We start from the raw sequence: 13,302 nt of genomic DNA, 5'->3' as shown, positions 1-13,302 counted from the left end.
GCTCCCCATGGAGCAAAGAGCCCAATGCGGGGCTCAATTCCAGGACCCCGAGATCATGACCCGAGCTGAAGGCAGAGGCTTTAACCCACTGAGCCACGCAGGCGCCCCATAATTTTTCTTTTAAAAGAGGTTTTATTTATTTATTTGACAGAGAGAGGGAGAGAGTATGAGCAAGGGGAGCAGCAGGCAGAGGGAGAGGGAGAAGGAGAACCAGGCTTTCCTCTGAGCAGGGATCCTGATGGGGCGCTTGATCTCAGGATCCTGGGATCATGACTTGAGCTGAAGGGACACCCTTAGCCATCCAGGCTCCCCCAAATATAATTTTTTATCTGTTAATCCTTAAAGCATTGCTCTGAGTTTCCAAGGGAAACATACCACAAACTTAGTAGTTCAAATAACTGAAATTAATTTTCTCACAGTTATGGGAATTAGAAGTCCAAGATGAAGATGTCACCAAGTTTTTTTTTCTTCTAAAACCTTTATTTTTATTTATTTATTTAATTTTTTTAGTGATAGATGGTTGCCTTCTCACTGTGTCCGCACATGGTCTTTCCTCTACACACATCTGATGTTTCTTTATGTCTATGTTTCCTATTTTTAAAAAAGATTTTATTTATTTATTTGTCAGAGAGAGATCACAAGTAGGCAGAGAGGCAGGCAGAGAGAGGGGGGAAGCAGGCTCCCCGCTGAGCAGAGAGCCCAATGCAGGACTCAATCCCAGGACCCTGAGATCATGACCTGAGCTGAAGGCAGAGGCTTAACCCACTGAGCCACCCAGGCGCCCTATGTTTCCTATTCTTTTTTTTTTTTTTTAAAGATTTTATTTATTTATTTGAGAGAGAGAGAGAGCATGAGAGGAGAGAGGTCAGCGGGAGAAGCAGAATCCCCGCTGAGCAGGGAGCCCGATGTGGGACTCGATCCCGGGACTCCAGGATCATGACCTGAGCCAAAGGCAGTCGCTCAACCAACTGCGCCACCCAGGTGCCCATATGTTTCCTATTCTTATAAACACACCAGTCACGTTGGATTAGGGCCTATTCTAATGACCTTATTTTCACTTGATCACCTCTTTAAAGAGTCTTTTCTGAGATACTTGGGGTTAGGGCCTCAACATATGCACTGGGGAGGGATGATACATTGAGCACGTACTAGCATTTGATAAATTTCAACCTTAGCTTTCCAGAAACATTTAATTAGGTGTGTATTAGGAAAATAAGATAAAGTTTTAAAATTTTTAAAATAAAAATTTACAGGTTTTTTTATGATTAAAATCATAGGGGTTGTGGCAGTTTTTCTGCATTTTTGAAATTGATTTCATTCTACAGTACTATAAAACAATTCCATTAACATTTACCTCTTACTCCTGATTGTGTGAATCATGAAGTTTTCATGATCCTGGTTAGTGGTCCAATCACAGAGGATTCAGGATGTAATATGTATGTACATATTTTTTCCAGTAGAGGATAAATATACATGTGAAAAAAACTTTTATGTCATGAGTTTTTTTCTACACTTTATTAAGTTGAAGAGAGAAAATGTTGTAAAAATTAATCAAAGAAGGCCTGACTTGTGCTATGTATTGTTCAAACTGGAAAGAAATTTTGTACCTAATCTCTTTTTTTAACATCTTAATTTTATTTTATTTTTCCAATGTTTCAAGATTCATTGTTTATGCACCACACCCAGTGCTCCATGCAATATGTGCCCTCCTAATACCCACCAACAGGCTCACCTATCCTGTTCCTAATCTTATATGTCACCATGTTGTTGAAAGAAGTTAGTTTTCTAGTTAAAATCAAGAGATGGCTCAATTTCTTGATCATTAGGATATTCAATCACTAGGGACACATGGTTTTATTTTTAATTTTATGGATAGCTGTTATCATCAAACAATTTCCAGATATAGAAAATTACTTTTTTTTTTTTACAGGAACATTACATAAAAGGGTGAGCAACAGTGTGTGTGTGTGTCTGCTGTCTTCTCTTCTAGGTTGCTCAGTTCTCTTCTACAATAAGTGACTTTCATCCCTCAAATATGAACACTTAAGGGATTATTAACATGGAAATTTCTACTTGTTATATGTTAAGGTTTTGCTATCATTAGAAGATAGTTTTCTCAGCAATATGACCCAAGATATTTATGTTAACTTGAACCTATCTTAGTAGTTGTCTGCTTTTTACTGTGGAAGGTATTATTTAAGATTCTAAAATTTGAACATCAGTGTTATATTGAGGCCCTAGATTTGTACAAGGATTTTTAAAAAATGCACTTTGAAGAATCTAAAACAAAAACAATATACCTAGAACTGACTTTTATGCACACTTCCAATATCACAGAACTTGACATTGTGTATCTATGATTTGATAAGATACTTTCACAGTAAAAACAGATATTTTCTAATTTTGCATATTTTTAATTTCTACAAAGTTTAATTATTAAAATGTAACTGCATGGAGACAGGAGTGATCATATTGCAGAACTACAAAGAAAAGTTTATGAATAAAATTTCAACCTCAAATATGCAATATAGAAATAATACCTTTCTACAAATATCAAATGATATTTGTGAGCAAGATATTTTATATATATATATATATATACATATACACACACACACACACACACACACACACACACACATTCGGTCTTCAAGGTATGGTAACAAAAAAAGGTATACTATTTTTAGGTGGCCTTTGAAAACCACAAGCAAATATATCTACAAAGACATGGATTTATGGAGAAGGTGATGAAAATGAAAGTCAAAATTAATTTAGTGTACAGTATTGATGAAAGTTACTCCTGACTTTCAGTACTCAGTTTAAGAAATCAAATTGAATATGAATTAATTTGACTATCTTATTCTACTATGTACATTTTAATAACTCCAAATGTGTGGAAAGTTTAAGAAAGTTTGAGAAAATAAATTTGGAACTTCTAAACCTGAATTCTGATAAAAGATTAATATTCAAAAGTACTAAAGGATTTTGGACAGCCATTTTGTGACAAAGGTATGGTACTAGCCAGTGATTATCTAGTTATAAAAATTTACTGTGAGAGATTATGAGGTTTTGACATAAAAATTCCAGGAATAACAACAAATCCTCAATGGTGAGATTTTGTTTGGCTTTTTATTTACAGGTGAACATTGTACCATTGATTGCCAAAGCAGATACAATTTCTAAAAATGATTTACAGAAATTCAAGTGTAAAATAATGAGTGAATTGGTTAGCAATGGCATCCAGATATATCAGTTTCCAACAGATGATGAAACTACTGCTCAGGTGAACTCCTCAATGAATGTAAGATTTTATTTTATTTTTTAAAATTTTTATTGTGTTATGTTAGTAACCATACAATACATCATTAGGTTTTGATGTAGTGTGCCAAGATTCATTGTTTATATATAACACCCAGTTCTCCTTGCAATACGTGCCTTCCTTAATGCACCACCAGGTTCACCCATCCCTTATCTGCCCCCTCCAAAACCCTCAGTTTGTTTGTCGGAGTCCACAGTCTCTCATGGTTCATCTCCCCCTCCAATTTGCCCAATTCACTTTTCCTTTCCTTCTCCTAATGTCCTCCATGTTATTCCTTATTTTCCATAAGTAAGTGAAACCATGTGATCCTTGGCTTTCTCCGCTTGACTTATTTCTCTCAGCATAATCTCCTCCAGTCCCAACCATGTTGATGCAAAAGTTGGGTATTCATCTTTTCTGATGGCTGAATAACAGTCCATTATATGGACTATTATATGGAAGATGGACCATATCTTCCTTATATTCATCTGTTGAAGGGCATCTCAGATCTTTCCACAGTTTGGCTACTGTGGACATTGCTGCTATAAACATTGGGGTGCATGTAGCCCTTCTTTTCACTACATCTGTATCTTCAGGGTAAATACCCAGTAGTGCAATTCCAGGGTCATAGGGTAACTCTATTTTTAATTTTTTGAGGAACCTCCACACTGTTTTCCAAAGTGGCTGCACCAACTTGCATTCTCACCAACAGTGTAAAAGGGTTCCCTTTTCTCCATATCCTCTCCAACATTTTTTGTTTCTTGCCTTGTCAATTTTTGCCATTCTAAGTGATGTAAAGTGGTATCTCAATGTGGTTTTGATTTGAATTTCCCTGATGGCTAATGATGATGAACATTTTTTCATGTGTCTGTTAGCCATTTGCATGTCTTCATTAGACAAGTGTCTGTTCATTTCTTCTGCCCATTTTTGACATATCTGTGTTTTGTGTGTTTAGTTTCAGAAATTCTTTATAGATCTTGGATATCAGCCCTTTGTCTGTAGTGTCATTTGCAAATATCTTCTCCCATTCTGGGGTTGCCTCTTTGTTTTGCTGACTGTTTCCTTTGTTGTGTGGAAGTTTTTCATCTTAATGAAGCCCCAAAAGTTTATTTTTACTTTTGTTTCCCTTGCCTTTGGAGACGTGTCTCGAAAGAAGTTGCTGTGATTAATGTCAGTGAGGTTACTGCCTATGTTCTCCTCTAGGATTTTGATGGATTCCTGTCTCACATTGAGGTCTTTCATCCATTTTGAGTTTATCTTTGTGTATGGTGTAAGAGAATGGTTGAGTTTCATTCTTCTGTACATAGTTTTCCAATTTTCCCAGAATCATTTATTGAAGCAACTATATTTTTTCCATTCCATATTTTTTCCTGCTTTGTTGAGTATTAGTTGACCATAGAGTTGAGAGTCCATAACTGGACTCCATACTCTTCCATTGGTCTATGTGTCTGTTTTTGTGTCAATACCATGATATCTTGGTGGTAAACTTTGTAATATAGCTTGAAATAAAGCAACATGATGCCCCCATCCTTGTTTTTCTATTTTAACATTTTTAACATTTAACATTAACATTTAACAGAATCTTTTCTGTTCCATACAAATTTTAGGATTGTTTGTTCCAGCACTTTGAAAAATGCCAATGGTATTTTGATCAGGATGGTATTGAAATGATAGATTGCTCTGGGCAGTATAGACAATTTTAAAAAAATTTTTTATTTCTTTTCAGTGTAACAGTATTCCTTGTTTTTTCACCACACCCAGTGCTCCATGCAATCCGTGCCCTCCCTAATACCCACCACCTGGTTACCCCAACCTCCCACCCCCCGCCCCTTCAAAACCCTCAGGTTGTTTTTCAGAGTCCATAGTCTCTCATGGTTCACCTCCCCTTCCAATTTCCCTCAACTCCCTTCTCCTCTCCATCTACCCTTGTCCTCCACGTTATTTGTTATGCTCCACAAATAAGTGAAACCATATGATACTTGACTCTTTTAACAATGTTTCTTCTTCCAGTCCATGAGCATGGAATATTTTTCCATCTTTTTGTGTCTTCTTCAATTTCTTTCTTGAGTGTTCTGTAGTTCATCGAGTATAGATCCTTTACCTCTTTGGTTAGGTTTATTCCAAGGTATCTTATGGTTTTTGGTGCTATGTTAATAAAATTGAATCTCCAATTTCTCTTTCTACAATTTCATTCTTAGTACATAAGAAAGCAACTGATTTCTATGCATTGATTTTGTATCCTGCAACATTACTGAATTGCTGTATAAGTTCTAGTAATTTTGGGGTGGAGTCTTTTGTGTTTTCTACATAAAGTATCATGTCATCTGCGAAGAGAGAGAGTTAGACTTCTTCTTTGCCAATGTGAGTACCTTTTATTTCATTTTGTTGTCTGATTGCTGATTGCTGTTGCTAGAAGCACTATGTTGAACAATAGTGGCAATAGTGGGCATCCTTGTTGTGTTCCAGATCTCAATGGGAGGGCTCTCAGCTTTGCCTCATTAAGAATGATGTTCTCTGTGGGTTTTTCATAGATGGATTTTATGAAGTTGAGGAATGTTCCCTCTATCCCTATACTCTGAAAATTTTTAATCAGGAAAGGATGCTATGTTTTGTCAAGTGCTTTTTCTGCATCAATTGAGAGGACCATGTTGTTCTTCTCTCTTCTCTTATTGATTTGTTCTATCACACAGATTGATTTGAAAATGTTGAAACACTCTTGCCTCCCAGGGGATAAATCTGGTTGTGGTGGATAATCTTTTTAATGTAGTGTTGGATCCTATTACCTAGGATCTTGTTGAGAATCTTGGCGTACATATTGGTCAGGGATATTGTTCTGGAATTCTCCTTTTTGATGGGGGGTTTTTGCCTGGTTTGAGATCAACGTAATACTGGCCTCATAGAAAGAGTTTGGAAGTTTTCCTTCTGTTTCTATTTTTTGAAACAACTTCAGAAGAATAGGTTTTATTTCTCCTTTTAATGTTTGGCAGACTTCCTCAGGGAATCCATCAGGTCCTGGCCTCTTGTTTTTTGGGAGGTTTTTGATCACTGCTTCAATCTCTTTGCTAGATATTGGTCTATTCAGGTTGTCAAGTCTTCCTGTTTCAGTCTTGGGAGTTTATAGGTTTCCAGGAATACATCCATTTCTTCTAGGTTGATTAAGTTATTGTCATATAGGTGTTGATAATAATTTCTGATTATTGTTTCTATTTCCTTAGTGTTAGTCGTGATTTCCCCTTTCAATAATGATTTTATTATTTTGGGTCCTTTCTCTTTTTCTTTTGGATTAGTCTGGTCAGTGATTTATCACCTATTAATTCCTTCAAGGAAGCAGCTTCTAGTTCCCTTGATGTGTTCTACTGTATATTTGGTTTCTAACTGATTGATCTCTGCTCTAATCTTAATTATTTCCCTTCTTGTGCATGGGGTAGGTTTAATTTGTTGTTGATTCTCCCATTCTTTCAGGTGTAAAGACAGCTTGTGTATTTGGGATTTTTCTTTTTCTCTTTTGTCTTTCTTTCGGCTTGGATGGCTATGTATTTCCCCTTAGGACTGCCTTTGCCCTATTCCACAGGTTTTGGAATGAAGTATTTTCATTCTCATTGGTTTCCAGGAATTGTTTAAGTTCTTCTTTGGTTTTCTGGGTGATCCAAACATTCTTGAGCAGAATAGTTTTTAGCTTCCAAGTGTTTGAATTTCTTACAAACTTTTTCTTGTGATTGAGTTCCAGTTTCAAAGCACTGTGGTCTAAGAATATGCAAGGAATAATTTCTATCTTTTGTTATTGGTTGAGCCCTGATTTGTGACCCAGTATGTGGTCTATTCTGGAGAAAGTTCCATGTGAGCTTGAGAAGAATGAGCATTCTGTTGTTTTAGGGTGGAATGTTCTGCATATATCTATGAGGTCCATCTGGTCCAATGTGTCATTCAAAGTTCTTGTTTCTTTTGATTCTCTGCTTGGTTGATTTGTATGTTGCTGAGAATGGTGTGTTAAGATCCTCTACAATTAACGTATTCTTATCAATATGCCTCTTTATTTTGGTTAACAGTTGGCTTATGTAGTTGGCTGCTCCCATATTGGGAGCATAGATATTTGCAATTGTTAGGTCCTCTTGTTGGATAGATCCTTTAAGCATGATGTTGTGTTCTTGTGTATCTCTGACTACAGTCTTTAGCTTAAAATCTTATTTGTCTGATATGAGAATCACTACCCCAGATTTCTTTTTGCAGTCCATTGACATGAAAGATGGTTCTCCGTCCCTTCACTTTTGGTCTGGATGTATCTTTAGGTTCAAAATGTGTCTTTTGAAGACAGCATATGGATGGGTCATGTCCTTTCACCCAATCTTCAACCCTGTGCCATTTCATGGGATCATTTAGGCTGTTCACGTTGAGAGCGATTATTGAAAGATATGATTTTATTGTCATCATGTTATGTGAAACCCTTGTTTCTACAGATTGTCTCCATATATCTCTGTTCTGTATCACTCTTGGGGTCTTTCTGTTTTTATAGAACCCTTAATATTTCTTGCAGGGCCAGATTAATGGCCACATATTCTTTCAGTTTTTGCCCGTCTTGGAAGATCTTTATTTCTCCATCGTTCTAAATGACAGCCTTGCCGGATCAAGTATTCTTGGTTGCATGTTCTTCTCATTTAGTACCCTGACTGTGTCTTGCCTTTCTGGCTTTCCAGGTCTGTGTGGACAGGGCTGACATTTGTCCGATGTTCCTGCCCCTGTGCCTAACAATCTCTTCCCCCTAGCTGCCCTTAAGGTGGTTTTCCTGGTTTTAAGATTCATGAGTTTCATTATTACATGCCTGGAGGTTGGTCTGCTCTCCTCGATCTTGGGATTGATATTCTATCTGCCTCTAGGACATGAATGCTTGTTTCATTCCCTAGACTAGGGAAGTTCTCAGCTAGGATTTGCTCAACTGTATCATCTAGTCCTCTCTCTCTCTCCATCCCAATAATTCTGACATTGGAATGTTTCATGGCATCATTTATTTCTCTAATTCTGTTTTCATGTCTTCTAAGCTGCTTGTTCCTGGCCTCCTCCTGCTCCTTTTCTATCAGTTTGTCTTTTAGATCACTAATTCCTTTTTCTACCTCATTTGTCCTAGCTGTTCGAGTGTCTAGATTAGATTGGATCTCATTAATAGCATTTTAAGGTTCTGCCAGATCCAGCTCTCACTTCTACCTTAGAGAATCTATGTTGCCACTAGTTGTTTTCTCCAACCATCTTCTGGTTACCCTGAATTCTATTTCTGGGTAGCCATCTTCTGATTACCTTGAATTCTATTTCTGATACCGTGATTATATCCATATCCTTTAGTTCTGTGGCAGATGTCACAATCTCTGAATTTTTCCTGTGTTGGGGGTTTCTCCTCCTAGTCATCTGGTGAGGAGCGGTTGAGGGAATGTACAGAGACCAAACTGTTGACCACAACCCAAGCAAGATGCACCTGTTTTATAGAGACCTTAGGGTTGTCAGGCTCTTGTTCTTCTGGCTTGCTATCTGGAGGAGGGGCTTGCCATGTTGTTACTCAGGCAATGTTGTTTGGGCAGAGTTCCTGTGTTCCTTGTTGGGAGAGGGTTGGTCAGGAAAAACCAGTTTGGGGGGGCTTTTGTTTTCTGGTGGCTTTTCCTGGTGGCTTCTGTGTCTCTACCAAGCACATAAAACACAGAATTGACTGTATTCAAACTTCTGTCCCAGAACAGAGAGATTGCAGTCTGCTCTCCAGAGAGCCCTCCAGGCCATACTGACTTCGTTTTTGTTTGTGCTGCTAAAAACCTCAGCATCCTGGGTTGTACACCACACAGAAGCACTCCCAGCCCTTGCTTTCATGTCCAGACACATCTTTGTCCTTCATGCTTCTAAAACCACCAACCTCCCCCAGTTCATTCGCATGCCCCCACAGCTCCAGGTTTCAGTCTAAGGGGCTACCCTAAGTCCTTTCCATGCCACCACTGCTCTGTGAGCCTGTGCCTGGGCCCCAGTGTGGGAAACTTTTGTGCTCCTGTGTTATTTCACCTTCCCCATAACATGGCTTACAAAGAATCGTATCTCCCTGCTTCATACCTTGAAACCAGCTGCCAGAGATAGTCTTTTGGTATAGATCTGGATATATATTCTTACATCTCAGAATGTTCAGGGGTTGTTCAGAATTGTCTGGTAGATATCCAGCTCAATTCAAGGGGCTGGTTGAAATACAGTCTCCTACTTCTCCACCATCTTGCTTGCAAAAACCAAACAAGCAAACACACACACACACACACACACACACACACACACACCCCAAAGAGACTTTAAATCTATTGTGGGAAATCTCTTTTCTCTCTTTCCCTTCAGTCCCCTCCCCTTCAGCTCTTCCTTTCTTCTTTCCTTCTGTCCTCTCTCCCTCCTCTTTTTCCTTCCTTCCTTCCTTCTTTCCTTTCTACCTTCCTTTCTCTCTTTCCTTTCTTCTCCTTCTCCTTCCTCCTCTTCCTCCTTCTTCCTCTTCTTCTTCTTCTTTCTTTCCTTCCTTCCTTCCTTCTTTCTCCTTCCTTCCTTCCTTCTTTCTCCTTCCTTCCTCCCTTTCTTTCTTGCTTCTCTTCTCCTCTGCTACCTGTCAGATCTCCTCCTCAACAACCCTAGGCAACCACTGATCGACTTCTGTCTGTAGATGATTGCTCTCTCTTATGGACATATAATATGAAGAGAATTAATGATATTTGGTCTTTTCATGTAATTATTTTCTATTAGCATATCTTTCCAGGAGAAGTGTTTGCTTATATCCATTTTATAAGGATCTGGAAAATGGAAACAAAGATCCATTTTTTTCTTTTTTTAAAAATTTATTTTCAATGAATTCCCAAATTCATTGTTTATGTACCACACCCAGTGCTCCATGCAAATACATGCCCTCCATAATACCCACCACCAAGCTCACCCAACTTCCCATCCCCCTCCCCTCCAAAACCCTCAGATTTTTTTTCTCAGCGTCCACAGTCTCTCACGGTTTATCCTCCCCCCCATTTCCCAACTCCCTTCTCCTCCCCAGCTCCCCATGTCCTCCGTGTTATTCCTTATGCTCCACAAATAAGCGAAACCATATGTTGATTGACACTCTCTGCTTGACTTATTTCACTCAACATAATCTATTTCAGTACCCTAAACCCCGCATCTCCCTCCAACAATCCTGTTTTTTTCCTATAGTTAAGAGTCTCATAGTTCGTTTCCATCTCTGATTTCATCTTATTTCATTTTTCCTTCCCTTCCCCTCTGTTCATGTTTTGTTTCTTAAATTCCATATGAGTGAAATCATATGCTATTTGTCTTTCTCTGACTGACTTATTTCACTTAACATAATACTCTCTATTTCCCTCCACGTCATTGTAAATGTTAAGATTCCATTTTTAGATGCCTGAGTAATATTCCATTATATATATATATCACATATTCTCTATTCGTTCATCATTCAATGGACATTCAATAGACATTTGGGCTCTTTCCATAATTTGGCTATTGTTGATAATGCTTCTACAAACATCAGTACTTTTGTATCCTTTGGGTAAATACCTAGTATTGCAATTATTGGATCTTAAGGCAGTTTTATTTTTAACTTTTTAAGGAACCTCTGTAGAGTTCTCCAGAATGACTGCCCCTGTTTGCATTTCCAGCAACAGTGTAAGAAGGTTCCCCTTTTCCAACATCTTGGCCACAACCTCTTGTTTCTTGTGTTGTCAATTTTAGCCATTCTGACAAGTTTGAGGAGGTATATCATCGTGGTTTTGAATTGTATTTCCTTGATGATAAGTTATGTTGACCATCTTTTCATGTGCCTGTTAGTCATTTGTACGTTCTTTGGGAAAGTGTCTATTTAGGTCTTCTGCCCATTTCTTGACTGGATTATTATTATTTTTGTTGTTGTTGTTGATTTGATAAGTCTTTTATAGGCTTTGGATGCTAACCCTTTATCAGATATGAAATTTGCAAATATCTTCTCCCATTCCATTGGTTACCTTTCAGTTTTGTTGATGGCTTCCTTTGCTCTTCAGAGGCTTCTTATCTTGGTGAAGTCTCAATAATTCACTTTTGCTTTTGTTTACTTTGCTTCAGGTGATATGTCTAATAAAAAGTTGCAAGGTTGAGGTCAAAGAGGTTTCTGCTTGTGTTCTCCTCTAGGATTTTAACAGATTCCTGTCTCACATTTAGGTCTTTCATCCCTTTTGAATTTATTTTTGTTTTATGATGTAAGCAAGGGGTCCAATTTCATCCTTTTGCATGTTGCTCCCCAGTTTCCCCAACACCATTGTTGAAGAGACTGTTTTTTTCCCCTTTGGATGTTCTTTCCTGATTTATTGAAGATTAGTTGACCATAGATTTGAGAGTTCATTCATGGGTTTTCTGTTCTGTTCCATTGACCTATGTGGCTGTTTTTGTTTCAGTACCATACTGTCTTTTTGTTTTTAGATTTTACTTCTTTATTTGACAGAGAGAGAATACAGGCAAGGGGAACTGCAGAGGGAGAAGGTGGAACAAGCTCCTCACTAGGCATGGAGCCTGATGCAGGGCTTGAACTCAGGACCCTGGCATCATGACTTAAGCTGAAGGCATACACTTAACCGACTAAGTCACCCAGGTGCCCCAGTACCTTATTGTCTTGATGGCTACAGTTTTGTAATGTAGCTTGAAATCCAAAATAGTGATGCCTCCAGTTTTGTTTTTCTTTTTCACAATTGTTTGGATATTTGGGGTCTTTTCTGGTTCCATACAAATTATAGGATTGTTTGTTCTAGCTCTGTGAAAAATGCTGATAGTATTTTGATAGGGATTGCATTAAATGCATAGATTGCTTTGGTTAGTATAGACATTTTAACAATGTTTTTTGTTCAAAACCATTAGCATGGAATTTGTTCCATTTATTTGTGTCCTCTTCAATTTCTTTCATAAGTGTTCTATTGTTTTCAGAGTATAGACTTTTTGCTTCTTCAGTTATATATATTCCTAGGTATCTTACTGCTTCTGGTGCAATTGCAAATGGGATCGATTCCTTGGTTTCTTTATCTGCTGCTTCATTATAGGTACAGAAGCATAACAGATTTTAGAAGAAGATGGCAGAGGAGTAGTGGACCCTAGTTTTGTCTGGCCCCTGGAATTCAGCTAGATACCTATAAAATCTTTCTGAACATCTATGAACTCAACTGGAGCTCTAAGAAAAGAATTGCTGAAATTCTCCAAATAGAAAAGCAACTATTTTTGCAAGGAATCCTAGGCCATATATCTGAAGAGTAAACAATGGGGGTGGGGGGAGGGAGCCTCCATAAGCTGGCTACTGCAAAGTGATATAGCAGTGGAGTGCAAAATCAAAACTTCTAGACATCTGCTCCAGTGATGGATGTTCTGGTCTGAAAGGCACTCAGGTGGCAAAGCAGGAAGGATCCTAAGTAGAACAGTGTAGTCTCAGGATCCCTGGCGTCACAAAAAGAAAAGGGGTACCTGAGGGTTGCAGAGTTCCCAAACACTGGAGCAGGGAAGCCAACTGCAAACAGAGGGGCCAGAAATGGGCTTTCAGCTCTGTGTTGCCATAAATTATGAACCTTGGTCTGGCCAGGCAACCACTCGCCAGGCAAGGGCCCAGCAAGAGGCAGAACTGTTGCAAGACCTTTCTCTAACCCCTGGGAGGAGTGATGCAGTGCATGCCACTGGAGACTCTAAAGTTTGGAGACTCAAAATGGGGTTAGGATCCTGAGATAAAGATGCTTGGTCACAGCCTGGGTGAACACAGATGGAAACCTGGGAGACAAGAGTGACTGACTGGTTTTCTGTGAGGACTTATTGAAGAATGGGGGGTGAAATATTTAAGATCTGGGGCTGGAGATTGAGAGACTGCCATTTTGATATTTATCCTCTAAAAGTGCAGAAATCTTTCAGGGAACAAAAGCCACATAGAACAATCCGGAGGCATTCACACTGAGCCCAGCCCCCTAGCAAGGACTGTGCAATTCTGAGGAGGCAGACACCTG

The 13,302-nt window shown here is 38.5% G+C and overlaps 1 protein-coding gene across 3 annotated transcripts in view; it reads left to right on the top strand.

Annotated features, from left to right (window-relative positions):
- Window positions 1–13,302, top strand: part of SEPTIN14 (septin 14) — a gene marked incomplete at both ends in the record, with an annotated part of 375,063 nt that overhangs the window by 304,715 nt on the left and 57,046 nt on the right. For all 3 annotated transcript variants that reach the window (XM_080830903.1, XM_080830905.1, XM_080830904.1), the window contains one exon: window positions 3,140–3,301. In XM_080830903.1, coding sequence (XP_080687029.1) covers window positions 3,140–3,301 — 162 coding nt within the window. The remainder of the gene's footprint in view (window positions 1–3,139; window positions 3,302–13,302) is intronic.

The sequence above is a fragment of the Martes martes genome (assembly GCF_963455335.1).
Source record: "Martes martes genome assembly, chromosome: 18".
In the NCBI taxonomy this organism is placed as follows: Eukaryota; Metazoa; Chordata; class Mammalia; order Carnivora; family Mustelidae; genus Martes; species Martes martes.
Note: the sequence above shows the minus strand (reverse complement) of the source record. Positions and strands in the feature narration are given on the sequence as shown.